This window comes from Halyomorpha halys, unplaced genomic scaffold (assembly GCF_000696795.3).
Source record: "Halyomorpha halys isolate HHAL.00 unplaced genomic scaffold, Hhal_1.1 Scaffold1505.1, whole genome shotgun sequence".
Classification (NCBI taxonomy): Eukaryota; Metazoa; Arthropoda; class Insecta; order Hemiptera; family Pentatomidae; genus Halyomorpha; species Halyomorpha halys.
In genome coordinates this window covers 188,326-205,645 of record NW_027108350.1, presented here as the reverse complement: position 1 = coordinate 205,645, position 17,320 = coordinate 188,326, and the positions used below count along the sequence as shown (strand labels likewise).

General features: G+C 29.6%; 2 protein-coding genes across 2 annotated transcripts; one reads left to right on the top strand and one right to left on the bottom strand.

Annotated features, from left to right (window-relative positions):
* Nucleotides 1–353: 353 nt before the first annotated feature.
* LOC106689875 (solute carrier family 35 member E2A) lies at nucleotides 354–9,302 on the bottom strand. The gene is made up of 8 exons (XM_014435073.3): nucleotides 8,979–9,302; nucleotides 5,672–5,807; nucleotides 4,258–4,373; nucleotides 3,315–3,447; nucleotides 3,009–3,062; nucleotides 2,290–2,490; nucleotides 954–1,103; nucleotides 354–595 (listed from the first exon to the last, which is right to left on the bottom strand). The coding sequence occupies exons 1-8, from the start codon at nucleotides 9,196–9,198 to the stop codon at nucleotides 565–567; spliced, it is 1,041 nt and encodes a 346-aa protein (XP_014290559.1). The 5' UTR covers nucleotides 9,199–9,302; the 3' UTR covers nucleotides 354–564.
* Nucleotides 9,303–12,417: 3,115 nt separating this feature from the next.
* On the top strand, nucleotides 12,418–17,314 carry Xxylt (Xyloside xylosyltransferase). Its single transcript, XM_014435072.2, has 4 exons — nucleotides 12,418–12,862; nucleotides 14,460–14,683; nucleotides 15,173–15,419; nucleotides 16,050–17,314. Exons 1-4 carry the CDS (start codon nucleotides 12,518–12,520, stop codon nucleotides 16,251–16,253), a joined length of 1,020 nt encoding a protein of 339 aa, XP_014290558.1. The 5' UTR covers nucleotides 12,418–12,517; the 3' UTR covers nucleotides 16,254–17,314.
* The last annotated feature ends 6 nt before the right edge of the window (nucleotides 17,315–17,320 follow it).

Here is a 17,320-nt window from a genome sequence, read left to right as displayed (position 1 = left end):
TATCAACTAAATAGAAAAGTTGGTAATTTTACTTCATTTATTTTAGGACATATATTCTCATTTATTCTGTTAACCTCGTGGATAAGAAATGTTAACTAAGAAAAGGAATGACAACTGAAGTAAACATTCATCACGTGATGTTCCATAAATATGAATAGATTTTATTTAGCTTTAATTTTTTTATGTAAATGAGATCAATTCCATCCACACATGATTGTACCCTATTCTATATAATATAAAAAAAAAGAAGGAAATAAATGCGAAAAACAGTCTATTCACAGGACAAGAAAGGAAAAAGTATCTTAAGTTCATTTTGTATTTTTTTTTTTTAATATATTTACATTGCCACTATAAACATTTCTCGAAATATAAATTTATTTACAAAATATACAAAGAGAAAAATATGATAACTTATAATTAAAGCAGACAAACGACTATTAAAACTGGCCTAAATATCACGCTTAAATAAGAATCTAATTACAATAAATAGGGTATCACATTAAGAAATATTTGAGCTATACAGTAATTAGGGATGTATCAAACAGGATTTCTTTATGTATAAGCTTATCGCACAGTTACCTCCCTCATCGGTTTCCTAAAAACAAATATAATAAAAAACTTTAAAACCAATATTAAAAAATTTTATCAGCTTGGATGAAAAAAAGATTTCTTGAAAGAATAAAATTTTGACTATGTTAGAATGATAAATTGGTTCTTTAGTATTGTTAATATTTATTCAATAAAATGTAAAGAAATGTTAATGTCTAAATTCCAAAATTACATTCAATAATTAAGGAATAATGGAAATACAATCCACTCTAATGTTGGCTATTAATAAAGGTAACAACTGTTTACAAAAACCAGTCAAAAAAATCTTTGTGGAAATTTTAAATGTAAGTTTTGAGTTGAAACTTATTTTAATATTATTTTTTTTTTAATATAAGATGAAATACCTCATTCCGCCAAGATGCACAGCTCTGTTATAAAGCAGAACACCACCAAACACAAGACCTGTTCCGAGGGCTGACAAAGCTGTAACTTCATTGCCGAATAGTAAAACACTCACCCATATAAGAAGAGCTCTCTTTAACGTATTCACAACACTGCAAAGGATAACAAATACTATCAATAATTATAATAAACCCAATTCTTGAAACAGTAACTGTTTTCTATCATTGCGTTTTTCATCTAGAGAACATTATAAACTAAGAAAAACATTTTTTATTTTAACAAAACAAAACATTTTACAGCAAATTTTAAGTTAGAGGTAATAATTTCTTAGGTAAAAATAATAATAGGTCATTTATAAAAGTAGGTAAAAACACTGAATATCAATCATAGTCAATACAAATAAAACACTTATAATCTATACAGTGTTTGGCTAATTTGAGGGAAAAAAGTCATTCCGTCAAACAAGATATTAAAATGGAAAGGCTTAATGATCATACGATTGACCAAATGATTATTAGAATTTCAACAAGTTCAGAAAGAACCAAAGAAGATAGACTCGTTTTATGAGGAGTAGTGAATTCTAAAAATGACAATATATGAATCTGTATCCTGTAGTTATTCATATATTGTGTTTAAATAAATGCTCCCATTAATTGTACCCCAAACTCTCCAATCCCATATCACAGCCCTCGAAGAATGGTGTCGTAATTGGAGGATTAAGATAAATTCCAACAAATCCCATCAAATCACCTTTACCCTTCGTCGTAAACCTACCGACCGACTGCCCTACAGTTTCATTTAATAATGTTACTCTTACTAATGGTACAACATAATACAAACATGTTGTGTAAGCATTTGCCTGCCTGTCTTATACTTTCATTGAGTTTCCTGCAAGGTTAATAAGGTTCAGATTGTAAGTAGTTCTCGCTACCTTACTTTCAGGCAAAAGTAAGAGGATATAAAATCTTAAAATGACTAATCCAAGCATGAAATGAAGATTTATTCTTTAAGACTTATATTTAATATAAAAAACTACCCATCATTATGAAACATTTCTGCAAAAAAAGAACAATGAGGGATTTATTATAGCGTATATCAGGTGATAATAAACAAATAATAGCTATTCAATATAGAATATTTAGGGTATCACTAAACATAGGGTCACTTTAGGAAACAGGTGACATTTGAAGGGTGAGGGACATACATTGTAGTCCTAAGTCTCTTAAGTGAAAAAAAATATATAATAATACGATTAAACAATACATTTTACTTGCATATTGTTAAATCATAGAATATAATAACATAGAAGTTCAAATAACTTAAACTTAAATAATTTACCTATGAGTAACAGGACTGGTATAGTCCATTAAAACATAAGCTGTTATACTTTGGAAATGGAAGAAAATGCCATTGAGGACAAATGCAAATATCACATTTAGTCCTACTGCAGAAGTAGATCCTGACTGCAAATAGAAAAGTGAAGCCGGTACTTGTAATGCAACTGATGCAAGTGAGGTATAAAACTGCAATTCTGCAGGCCTAAAAATTCAAATATACATTTACAATTCATACACAAAACTTCATTAATGTAATCAACATTTATTTTAAAAAGTGACATAACTTCTCTTATCATCAAACTTATAACATTTGAAGAAACAATTTTGTTTTAAACACTAATTATATTTCAATTTGTGTTTCCATAAATCATTTATTGCAATTTGAGTTTTCTTTGGGTTAGACATGCCATTTTTTATTTCTTAAATAAGGTAGTTTAGATTTTTTTTTTCAGATAAAGCAATATATAAGATAAAATTATAATAAATTATTTATTTATTTAAATTGTAGGACCTATTTAAAGGATCCTGACAACCGAATTTTAGAATTAACTAACATCCTGCAGATAAATAATTAGGGTCACAAGAAATTCATTTAATATTCCTAAGATTTTAAGTTAGAAACACAATCACTGGGAACAATAAAATCAACAAGTGTTTCTCAAGAAACAATTTGAGTTATAATAGCATTTCATTATTAGTGCTAACAATATTATTACTTACGTATATTTGAATTTATCTCCACTAATGAGCATTTTGGAATAAACATTCTGCAAGCTGAAACAACATTAAAATCCATATCACTGACAATATTGTTTAAAACAAAAATAAAATTTAATCAACAAATTACATCTGATCTACAAAATATTTTTTAAAGAGCTAAATTCAGACTGACTAACAAAGTAATTCCCTGTCTTTTTCAAATTATTCCCAATATTTTCAAATCTATAATACTTGTTATCTCATTAAGCATCCATTAATAATGATATATATGTATATACATATTTTTACTATGTATGAGTTACTTACCATTCTGTGAAGTTGGTAGCCATGGCCGCAATGAAACCTTTAGTATTGAATGAAAGCTCATTCACAGAACATAGAGCAAGTCCACCCATCACTGGGATCAAAGACAGATTTACCCATACAGTAGTAACTTCACCTAAATAAAACAAACTATGCATGAGAAAAATCAATTAAAATCTTAAAAATACCTAACATATACAACAATATCCAAAACACATACATACAATTTAAATCTGTGAACAACCGAACTGTATCGAAAATCAAAATTCAATAGGATTATGGAAAGATTAAAATGAGAAAAGAACCTAGTTTCTTTTTGTCATTGTCAAAGAAGAATGGAGAAGTAAACAAAGAATCATTCTCAAATATGTTTATAAAGGCCATCAAATGAGGTAATTTGATCAATGGATTGACTACGATGGATCTAGGGTTTATGGTAGTCGTTACCAACCTGCAGAAATCTGTGGGCCACTAAGCAAGAAATTAAACTATGTCTGGTCCACCCTCTTATCTTGGTGGAAAAGAGACTCCCCCCCTCCACCCAGGGAAAATATATGAAAATTAGGTTCATTAAAAGTGCATTTTGAGGTAATTTTTTAGCAGATTAGTCGGTAGGAACCACTGGTGTAGGTGTGACTATTTGTAGCCGAGGGAGTTAAGTCATCTTATCTATCTTGTTAGGTTTGATTCTAACCTGTGGAGTTGAATTTTATTTCATGAATATTCCACAGAATGAAAACCTAATCCTCCTACTCTGGCGAGAATAAGTTGGTTACCTGTAGGGCAATTGCATTCAGTTGAAGAAATGATAACAACTATAGAAGAAATGAACATTACAATGTAAACCCTAATCATTTACCTCTGTCTCTACCAAACACACATGAATTTTTAGATCTAAAAAATTTCTTTCTTCAAAATAATAATAATAATTAATTAATTAACTAACCAAGTAACACTCTGGATATAGCAACAGTAAAAATCGGTGCAGAACTCTTAATAGTTTCAGTGAAGCTAACAGCAACATAGTTTAATGATACTAAACCAAGAATTACTGTCATAAATCTGAAAATAAAAAATACATCAAGTTAACACAAAATCATAATTAGAAAAAAGTTAATAAAAGAGATTGGAAATCATGCCTTAATAAATTAAAAAGGAATATTTAAGAGTTAAATTATTATATATCAAAAACAATGAAAGTAGTAGGTGGTTAAAATAAATAAGAGGATAAATGATACAGAGGAGGTACATTAATGATAAGTACAATAACTATTTAAAATAAGTTAATTTTTTTTAATATCAATAGCAAGTTTTTGTTTTGCACTGATTTTAATTATGAAGGTCACAATTTTTCATATATCTTAACCCATAAATATTAATAAAGGTTGTTTTTTATTAGGCCATTAACATAACAATAACTTTGTAAACTATCCTTAACAGCAATGATAATAAATAAAGTATTAATTATAACATGATGAAATTAAGCTTTGAGAGACCATAAGGAAATGGATTTCAAGTGTAGTTGTACAGAAGGGATTAATTACAGGAAGATATCCAACATTATATTATAGGTTTTTGTTACTACTCTTACTTCCGAAAATTTGTTTTCAATCCAGGAATAACATTTCTACTTTAGTCATTTATAAAATTTGTTTATATTTCATATTTATCCATTTTTCAGTTACTACTAGTTAGTACTACTAACAATGAGTGATGGTTAATAATTTTAAAAAGACAAAATTAAATGTATTTCAAGGAAGCTATTTTAAATATTCAACATTTAAGCCATCCATTGTCTGGCCATCCTGAGTCTAACCAAAATCATTTTTAAGAAAATCATAAAAATATTCCAAGCATTTTTGAAATCCATTTCCTTATGGCCTGCTTGGAATCAAGTACACTAAGTATTACTTTTGATTAGTAGATTTTAGCAAAAAAATTGAAATAAAATTCCAGGCATGTACCAGCCAGGTACATAAGGCAATAGCTAGGCAGATAGCATATACACATATAACAACCATTTGGTGAGACTTGGTTGTCTGGACTCACAGGGCCTTAAAATGTGTATTTCTGTAAAAAAAAACTGTTTGGAAATATTTCACAATTGCAATACTTCTCCTCACTACATATTTCATTCATGGATAAGTGAAAGTAATTTTTTTTTATTGACTTATGTTTATCAAGAAAATAGTTCTTTAAGAAACAAGGATATAAATAAATGTATCATCACTATCTTTAAATTCAATAAGGTCTAAGTTACATAAAATTCAATGAAAAAAATAAATAAAACATACCACAAATATAAACATAAAATGTAAACAAAAATATCAATTAAATATAATATTTAAAGTTCATTATACCTTGTACATCCAACCAACACCATATGCCGATAAAAACCAGGAGGCCTCGACAGACGCTGGTGATGTTTATACATTCCGCAGGGAAAATAAAGTTGTATAAAACCACAAATACCAGTCATCAACATCTGGAATGTACCTAAAAATAAAAAAAAAATATTGGTTAAAATTTTTAATGACCTCTTCAATATTAAAACAATTATTAACCATCGAAAGATTTTACAATTTAATAAAATTTTGAAACAATTATTTAAATAATAAATTTGTATCCTAGAAAGTTGAATGAACAATGTAGAGAGAACTAAAGGCCAAAGCTATCATAACGCCAAACCATAACAATAAATGATAAGATTTCTTCTGTATTAGTTAACAGGAATAGGTATTTCTATCCTCAGTCCTCATTCAACTACAGAAAAAAAAGTAACTCCATGAAATTTTTAAATTTAAAAATATTATTTTCAAACAAGAAGAATAGAATACTTGAAAATAAGGAGGAAAACGATTAATGAATACTTGGAGATATAAATAATTAATTTTAAAAATGTAGGAATGCTAGAATTGCTAAATTCATTATGATCCATTCAGCACAAGTGATCTATAGAGTTAAGATATGGAGGCTGTTGTACAGGGGAGTGTATTAAGGTGTAACTTTAGCAACCTTGAAACTACAGCAGCACCGGTTCAATTACAGAATGAGTAGGTTGTCTTTTATTTAATGATGACCCCACAGAAATAAGATATGACCTTCCCACCCTCTTTATAATAGGGTAGTTACCAATAGGAAAACCTGTCCTATGTCAGAAATGACCAGGAAAAAAAATGTTAAGATCTGATCCTAGATTTTCCTGGCTAATCAGGGATTGGTTGTGTTCTATAAATCCATTCTTTCAGAAGCCTTTTATTTCCAAACCAAATGACGATGGCTTATTAATTAAGAAACTTATAAAATCAAATTCAGGTTATTTCAAGATTGTATAAAACCTTGAAGAAATAAGGCTGAATGGAAAATCTCCATATAAATACAAAAAAATACAATACCAAACTGAGCACATAAAACAATATGTCAGCCAAGCTACCTTCTATTTAAAATTATTATGGAATGAATATTCTAGAGAAAATTATGCCGAAAGGTTAATTAAAATAAATAAAAATGGGATGATAAAAAACAATTTTTCTGAAAAACATGTTTATTATTACAAAAGTCGCACACTTAACAGTTTGAATAGTAATTTCTGGCAAGATCTTCAAAAAAACTTGAATAATTCATAGTTTTAACAAAACTGGCATTAATTAGTTGCATGAAAGTCCCCTTAAAATGGTTTTAACAAAGACAAATTTACTATTTTCTTTAAAGAAAATCTTGCATATTTTACTATGCTGCAATTTAGAACTACGTAACTTAAATAGGTTTTTAGTTATAGCTAATGTTAATGATATAATGTTCCATAGTGAAAACCAAATTTAACAGATGGAGAAAAAGAGTTAAAGGAGACGATTTCAAATAATCACTACTAGGTTCTTTGACTATGTCCTCTCTGACATGGCCATCATACACAAGTGGGAATTCTTATTGGACATACAGAGTGAAAGGAGCAAAACTCGAAAAACATGTTGTTATTTTAAAACAAACATTAGACATACATTAAGTTCTACAAGAACCCCCCTGCTCTGTGTATCATTTAATATAATGGTCATAGGTCATCGATTGGATCTGTTGGTTTAACCTGATATTCGAGAACTGACTGCTTTTGATGATTTAGGTGTCCAAATTACAAGCTTTGATATTAAAATATTAAGTAATGCCTTTTCCATTCTAAATGTGCAAGATGTTTTCATTGAGATTATTTATTTAATATTAGAAAATATCGCTATTTCTGCTAACTATAAGGATTCTATTTAATGTAGCATGAGGTTTTTTGATGCCATATGGAAAGGTTTCATTGGTGAAGGAAAAGATGCAGTAAACACCAGAAAAAGAGGGGATACATAATGCAAATGGCCAGAGATAAAGAGAAGATTAGAAATGATGGATGAAGGCTAATACAATAATACAGGGAACAAAAAAAAATTAGAAAATCAAAAATACCTAATAACATTTTTTTAGGCTACTAATTATTATAAAATATATTTCTATTATTTAAAAACTGACTTTGCAGTATGATCTGATGACAAACAAGCACAGATTATAAAAAGTTTTATGCAGAAAGTATCATTAAGGTATGTTATAAAACCATTAAAAAAAAGTTCTGAAAAATACAAAAAAGTTATATAAATTAATCAATATTTCTAGACTGTTTTATTAACAAGACCTTATAACAAATGAAAGTAAAAACAGCCTTCCCAAGATGCCTTTCTCCCCCTTCCTCTCCTCCAAGTAACTTGAAATATAAAATAATAATTCAGAATCACAAGTTCAGGATAAAAAATTATTATTATTTTGTCTTGCAATACCTTAATATAAGGATATATTGAAAAAAAAATCTACTGAGCTGAACAGAAATTTATATACAATTAAACTGTCAAAGTTTCTGCCATAAAAACTATCTAAACAAAAACATTAAATGATGAAATTTATCTAATGTAAAATTTAAATTGATATATATCCTAACCTTGAGGATTTTTAAATGTTTAATAAATAAATAAATTTGAAGTAATGTTATTTTGAAATATCTGAATACTAGAATATATGTACATTGCAAATGCTAATTTATGCAGCTTTCACAACCAAGATATTTCCACTGAAAACTTAAACTCAACTCTCTACATCTTGATAACAAAGATGTATAAACAGAAAACATAAACATGCTTTATTAATAATTAAAGCATCATTATTACATACATACATACACTAATGAAGGAAAAGACAACCAAAAATAATCATGTTTGATTGATGTTTTCAGATATCTGTAAAGATAATTTGATATATCACTATGAAAAAATGATCGGAGACTCTACTGGTGGCTTGAAAGTTAAAACAAACAAATTCATAAAAATTTTGGAAAATATATTGAACTATTAACTTTAATAGCAATAAATCTTTAAAAAATAGATTGACATCAACAAACAACTCTTAACCATGAACAATTTTTCCAACACAAACTTAGTTTGAATAATTTCATATGGTGGAAACATTGGTGCATAAAAAATATCATTAGGTTTCAAAATAGTAACAACTAATACATTTCCTCTTTGGCATTAACGACAAATTAAGTATTACTATGTAGTTTGAAAATGAAAACGTTTAATAACAATATCAAAACCAAAATAAAACATTGCTTGAATAAAGATTCATAATGAATATCAGTATTACCTAAAAGTGTAGGGTCAGCTTCCATGTATTCAAGAATGTATTTATTCATGAACAATGTGCATCCACTAAAAAAGTACCATAGTATCAGGAAAAAGAATGCCCTACAGTTGAGGAGACCACCTTTGTTATCACCAAACTCCTGAGGTGGTTGAGGAATGTAAACAACACTCCTCTTCCTCGCCCTGTCATCTTCTTCAGAGGCCGATTCTTGATTTTCCATCTCAACCGGCCTCGCTGTCACTTGGTAATATCATATCTTACTGCCAACGGGGCGTCCCGCCAGCAGCTTTACATCTTACTACTCTCAACAGCTGAAGTACTTCATTCACTGCCCTTATTATCATAACTCACGTTTGACCTAAAACTACTTCCATATTAAGCCAAGGCTATGGCTAACGCTAACAAATGTTACCAATATTCATTTAGGTTCAACGGGTTCCAATTGAATTGTTTAAAATATAAAAAGTGCCAAATTATGAGATTATATATTATTGATGCCCCTTATAAATTGATCGATTATCCTAATAGATCCTAACATTAACTATAACTTTGAAATAGATTATAAACAAATATTCTCTAGTTATTCATATTACCGACCATTTGTAATTAAAATATTTTCATTACTCATTCGTAATTATTATCATGGGACAATGCGTTATACTGAAAATTGATTTTTTTTTTTTTTGGCACCTCTACTAGAGTCGAAAGAGTGGGTTATTCTGCTAAATACTAACCTATTCCAGACCGAGTTGATTAAATGATTGAGATTTAGTTCCTAGATCTAACATGAAGTGAACGTCGTTTCTTACAGGTCTAAAGCTGCTCTCAGTGTATCCTGCCCCATAGAAAAGTTTATTAAATGACTCACATTAAAAACCCTCCCTTTCCCTTGGAAGGTATGGAAACTCTCTGGCAGTTCCCGCCCCAGCTAAGGGCGTCCCGCAGTATGAAACATTTAGATTCGCTACAGTTAATAAGAACTTGGCAATGAATCCTTGGCCCATGGGTGTGAGTAGAACAAGTAGAACTACTTGTTAGTAGAGGTGGCACAGACAGCAGCAACAAGCAAATGTTCCAAGTGACAGATATCTGTCGTGCAGTTTATCGCGAATTCTCAGTTAGTATTACATATTATCAAGCACATTCTAATAGTAAGACACCAAATGAGAGCTTATGAGAGATCGATGTTAATGGCTGCGATAGCTGTCTTCTTCTATTGGCTCAACAGCTGTCTACCATTTCTCTTCGTCTCTTGTATGTATAAGATAAATCCTCAGTTGCTAAAGATCCTGTCACACTCTGTCTCCTAATTGACCCTTCGGCAAGTGCACGCACTCCATTCGAGACAATTCTGTATGCGCAGGCTTACTAGTCAGATTAGAGAAATGTCACTCTGTAGTCACACAAGTCAATCAAAATATATGGAGTTAACAAATTTTATTTATTATTTATCTTTTACGTCGGTAATTATATTTATTAATTCCTAAATTTAGTATAATTTCCAGAAATTTCATTTCTAAAATGTTTTTATTATGCCACAAGAAATGGGAGAAATGTTCTACTGTTCTGCCTACAGACCTGCTGGACACTCTATTATTGCTCATCTTCATAATTACTATCACTATTACTGTCATTGTATGACTATGGAACCTCAGCTTTGTGGTGGGCATGTTTAGCACCATCCATATCCGAAATAATACGACATTATTATTATAATAGAATTTATTAAAATAACAAAATGAAATGAAAAAAATAAGTACAACATTATAATTAAATCGTGAAATTTGGAATTATTACAAACTACGAAAGTTAAATAGCGACACCGAAATCAATGAGACACCTGAGCTTGAATCCGAGAACCTAATCCATCGATGTTTGGATTAATTCCACTGGTGCAAAAACGTAAAGAATTTAACAAATTACCGTCAGTCAACCTTGTTCGATGGTTTGATTTATTAACTTTCAACATTGAAAAGAACTGTTCGCATTTATAAGTACTGTAAAACGCACAAATCAATCTTCTTCCGAATTTTCTAAGGTGTGGAAAATCAAATTGAGATTTTAGAAGTGAGTTTTCTTGAATCTCGATCAATTCCATTCGCAAGTGTAATAGAGCATTTTGTACGTTACTTTTTGTTGGGGTAGAAAATAAATTGAAAAAGTCTTCCCTATTTTTGAAACAACTAAATCTGTTGGAAAATTGCTCTGAGAATAAGCAATATTTTCATACGCAGAGAGCGTGGTGAAATTGTAACTGCTGCCAGACAACATCCGTGCCTCCCACAAGCGGATTTTGTTCTGAAACGCTTTCAAATGGCATTTACTATCAGTCCTTGTTTTTGAAGTTTCAAATTTAAATCATTCAAATAGCATGTAAGGTCGACAGGAAATGCTGTCACATACCTATTTGGGTCACTCAATTCAGATATTGGTTTATCTTTTATTTGCATAAAATCTGCTATCTCATTTCTAAGCGCGTAAAACAATTTCAGCATTCTCCCTTTGCTTGGCCATCTGACTTCACAATAATATGTTATGTCGTCATATTCGGCTGATATTTCATCCAAAAAACGCTTTGAACTGACGATGGTTTAGCCCTTGAAAATATTGATGATTTTTACTACCACATTCATAGCATTCTGGAGTCGAATGGACACTAGTTCTGTTGGTGGATAATCCAATGGAGGACTATCAAATCATCTTTTTTGCACATTTAATTCAGTTGCTTTTTCATTCAAAATTCCGATGAAACCTTTACGTACACCGACCATAGAAGGTGCACCATCTGTGCATACACCAACTAATTTTGACCATAGCAAACCAAAACTTTTGAATATCTTTTGAACTTCATTAAAAATGTCCTCTCCTGTAGTGGTTACTTTTAGCGGCTGTAAAGCAAGCAATTCCTCAATAACAGCGAACTCTTTATCAACACCTCGAATAAATATAGCCAGTTGAGCTGTTTCCGACAAATCGGTGCTCTCGTCTAATGATATGGAAAATGATTCAAAACTAGCCATACGGTCAGTCAATGTTGTTTTTATATCATTTAATTTAAATCTGTACCGCTACAACCCATGAAGGGGGTTCAGTTCTTAGTAAAGATGTACTGTTTCTAGACCAACGGTTGTGCAAGGAGGTGATTAGGTCAGAATCATGCTCGACCGCCAGATTGTTGCCCAATTAAAGGTACCCAATTTAAGAGCCTGGGTGGACCGTTTGATGATCGCCGCCACTCGGCTTGCTCGCTAACTTGATTCTGTGAGTATGAGTAAGTATCAGATAGAGATAGATAGATAGATATATTACATAGATTTGTCAGTATCAGTAAAGATCAAATGTTTTGTTTTTTATGTTGGCCATTTCACTTACAGATCTTCTATAATGCTTCCTCCATGTCTTCATGACTAAATCTTAAATGAACGAAAGTTTACTGCTTAAGCATTTTAAAGCCAAACATTACTAGTTGGACAGTAAACAATGTTCTAGAGGGATAGTGTATTTTAATATTTTTAATTTAATATGTTTTTTCCGCATTAATGCGTCTTTACTACAAAACACTTTCAATTTTAGTATGTTCGGTTTTGTTTTTAATTTGTGTGTACTCACTTGTTATTGAATTGCAAAGGAATTATTCTGATGGTTCATCATTCCAAAAGGAACAGCTCTCACTTCATAAAAATGAAGACTATAATGTGTGGTGTATATTTACCAAAGTCCGCACTCATAAAATCATTAAGGATAGGTTTAATAGAATGCTCTTTTCTCTTCTCAACACCACTTCATCTGTGATAACATTGAATCTCATCACTGATAGTTCAAGTAGAATAATTGCCAAAGATATTATATTGAATTTAAAGAATTCTACAGGAAAAGATCTGAAGGTTTGTATTGCATACTTATGAAAAAATAGGAATTATAAAGTTCTTAATCACTGTTTTTGTGTGAAGGCGTTATTAATTTATATTATACCATTTTCTGTACCTCACCAGGCTTTCACATTTTTAATGTTTTGTATTATTATGAAAATTTCCATTTGTTGTCCAACTGTTAGTCACTGCCGTTAAACACTAATGTTCCGATATTCTAAAATGGTATAAACATTTTATCTACAATCTAATATTTTTTTATTTGCTCCACTTTTCCATGATTTGCCTGATATAACAAAGCTTGTGTCAGCCCTTCTCTCTTAAATGGAAAGATGGCTTTGGTTTTCAACTCGTACCTCATCTGAAGATTTTGATCTATGCTATTATAGTATTGCATTTAATTTAAGAAGGGTGTGTGATATGCTAACCCCAAAAATCTTTACAGCTTTCTTCTCCATTATTGTTTTAACAAAACCTGTGCATTATTGATTGATATAACGATAAGTTATCCAGACTTCCTTATGTGCCACTTATGAGTCCTTATTGCCATTTCTAGAGTGAAACCCCTCGAGTCTCTTTGAATGGGTTTATTAATTTGTCATTATCCTACTAATATTTGAATGAACAAATTCTTCTTAATTTTCATGATAAGATTTTACAACATCAGAGCTGATATAATGGCTTTGGTAAAAGTGTAAGCATTTTTTCAGTGCTTGATATGCAAAATGTTTTTTTGTGAAGAAAAGTAAATAAAAAAAATATTAGGTTGGCACTTCGATGAAATTCTACTGTTATCTCTCAAAAGGAGAAAAATATTTGATACACTATATCCACAATATCAGTTTGACAATTCCAACAATAATAATTAAGTACAACTCTGGAAAAAGAGTTGAAATTGGCCGCTATAAGCTATTTGAAAAAATTAAATAGTTTACATTACTCTGTTAAGGAGGTAAGAATTATTTCTTGAAATAAATACATATAAATCTGAATATGGTCAAGAGTAAAAATGGTTCACAGAAATTTGGATATTTTTTATGGTCTGCAGTCTGCAATAATCAAAAGACATGGGATGTTTTTTGTCTCTTAGTCACAAAGTTCCTCAATATCTACCTACTTTGAGATAGGCATACAGGTGATGGTTGTTTATTATTGAGCCTTTATGATGGTAAAATTTTTGTTTTATTAAAATTGTTTGCCACGAGAAGTTTAAAATTTTCACCACTGATTTTTCATTAAATATTTATGGATAAGAAAAACATTCTATAGGTCATAATCGCAATAGTGAGTGGCTGCTTCCCTCATAAATAGAAAATATATATATCAAGTATAAGTTACCACTTGACTTCCCCCTACCCCACACTTGCAATGAATGAAGATCTTATAACCTATTTAATGTTAATGAATTCCTTCTTTCCACAAACATTGCTAAAATATTACTTTTAAAGCATAAAATTAGAAGAAATTATTATTTGAGGCGTTGTCTGTATGATTTATTTTGAATTTTTCTTAATTTATATTTCTATATAGCTTCTAGTTAAAATTTTGATTTATTTATTCATAATAATGTTTTTTGTTATCTTTGCATTTATCTTTTTGAATTTTTTTTCAGGTATCATTTCATGATGTCAATGTGATTACTAATAAGATTGGAAATGTTGTATATTTAATGCGAAAATATTTTAGCTCTCAACCAGGAGCTTATTACAGTGACCCATTATTTTTCGTTTCATTGGTTCTTCACAAGATTGCTGTTGACCAACATAAAGTAATTTTAATTGACGTTGATACAGTGATTAAAGTTGACATTATTGAACTTTTTAATGAATTTTCTAAGTAAGTTGAAATTATTGTTGTTTTTTATTTCTTTTTTCCATTCCCTATATTCCTGCCAAGTCCTACCTAATGTTTATTATTATACAAGTTATTGACCTTCAATAATAACTATTGTATCCTTATAATTATGTACATTTTTTTTTCTGTTAGCGAGCCCTTTCTTAAGTCCTTTACTTCTCAGTTTAGCTTCTGTTATGCATTTTTTAATAAGTTTCATGCCACTTTGTGGTCTCTGTTTTACTAGATTTTAATATTAGCGTGGAGGTGTATAAAAAAGGATATTTTGTGTCAAACCTACAGTTTGGTACCTACACCTTATGATCATATTTTGTTAATGTTTAATATATTTTATGTTGTTGGTATAATATTCATTAGAATAATATTGCTTTTGTTCATAAAAAAAGTATTAGTTTGGGCATGAAAAAATTTATAGACTTTGTAAATATTTAAGCTTCCTACATTCATTTAATTAATCAATGTATTCTTTAGGTTCTCAAATGAGAGTATGATAGGCATAGCTCCAGAATTGAGTCCAGTATATCATCATATTTTATACAGATATAGGCAGCAGCACAAAAGTACTAAATTAGGCATAGCTTCTTCAGAGGGTGGTTTCCCAGGTGTGAACTCTGGAGTGCTTGCTCTGGACTTGGACCGACTAAGATCATCACAGCTTTTTCAAGAACTTCTTATGGAAAAATCCCTTGACAGATTGACAAAAAAATATTTTTTTAAGGTATTACTATATTAATTATTTTTATTTAGGAATAATACCAGCTAAGTTATTTTTTAATAAATTTAAGTAGATGAGATGTAAAACACAGTTTTAAAAGATATTTGTGTTAAACATGAGCAGAAGAAAGAATCTAATATACAAAGAACAAATGGAATACTTTCATTAATCCAATAAAATAAAAATTGATACCACTTCCATGAGCATGTACATGAAAAAAATATGTTAGCTAATTCAGTTAATTTATTTTAAAATACATGAATTTAGTAGTATCCAGCAGAAGGAAAAAGAAGTAAATAAAATTTTGACTCAAATAGAGAACACTCCTCCACGCTTCCACTTCATTGTTGCTTTCTGTTCAACTGTTCGCTTTGAACAGCCCTGATGAAGCCCTGCAAAGTGGGGCGAAACGTCGGACATTAAAATAGTTTTAAACTATTTGTTCTTTTTTTGACCGCAACCCTGACCATCTTCTTATATTCAAATAGAGAACAGTTTAAGAAGGACCAATGATATATAGTATATTATTGTTTTGTATTATAAATATTTTAAGATAAAATTTTAATTTACTAGTTGTATATATTGTTGTTGAACTTGAATGATAGAAATTATTTATTATTTCTTTTGTTGTAGGGTCATTTAGGTGATCAAGACTTTTATACTTTAATTGGGCTTGAACATCTTGAGTTGTTGCATCTACTCGATTGTGGATGGAACAGGCAACTGTGCACATGGTGGAGTAAACATGGATATTCAGAAACATTTCATAAATTTTTTACTTGTCCCTCTCCCATTAAAATATATCATGGGAACTGTAATACTGACATTCCTAGCTAGCAAGTAGTAGCAATATTCTGTGATAATGAAATTTCTACTGATACCTTAATTATTAAACCATATAAATGTATTATTCTTATGTATTTCTAATTTTTAAAAACATTATCTATAACTTATAATCTAATAAACAATGTTTTCCTAACATTTGGTTGGGCTATTAATTATTTCAGAATAATAAATGAAGAATTCATTTATTTTACCTATTGTTATAAAATATTTATTATTTGGCATTTATTATTTATTATTTAAATTTATTTGAGGATTTACAAATGTTTATAAAAATATATGTATATATATCCGAATATATTTTATCTAATTCGTGATGAAATTCAATATTTTCCTAAATGCTTTGATTTTAATGTAATGAAGGATTTCATGTCTCAGACATGAATTTCATTAACTTTCCATTTAGAGCTCAAGCTGTTGGTTGGTTAAAAGTGGTCATATGTTACTTGAAAAAGTTCCTTCCACAAAAAAACCATTGTCTTCCTATTTTTAGTTAATTTGTTTATGTTGTATTATTTCTTTAGCTAATCAGACATGTACTATCCACCTCAAGGGATTATGTTAAAATCCCTGACTTTAATGATAACCATAGATTCCAAATATGTCTGTTTTAATGTCAATGTAGATATTATTGATTATTTTTTTCAGTTATGATTTATTCCATAATTCTTTTCACTGTAGTACCATTAAGATGCCTTAAATATTATTATCTCAATGAAGGATTTAGATTGTTCTTGTTTTTCAAATATAAAATGTATTTTTAGAGGCTTTATTAGATTCACTGATTTAGCAATGGTAGGTGGCATGAAAACTTCTTAAGAACTCAATAGTTTTAGCTCTGAGAAATTCTTTACTTGCACCAGGATATTCATTTCTTAACTCTATACTGTATTTTATAATTATTCTTATGACTGGTGATTTGTGAACTGTGATAAAAATAATCTTTAAGATTCATTCATTACATTCCATCCTGATTGAATACAGTTCATTTTATAATCTGATAAAATCTATATATAAATATATAATATAAAATCTCATGTTAACAAATTATGTATATTTGA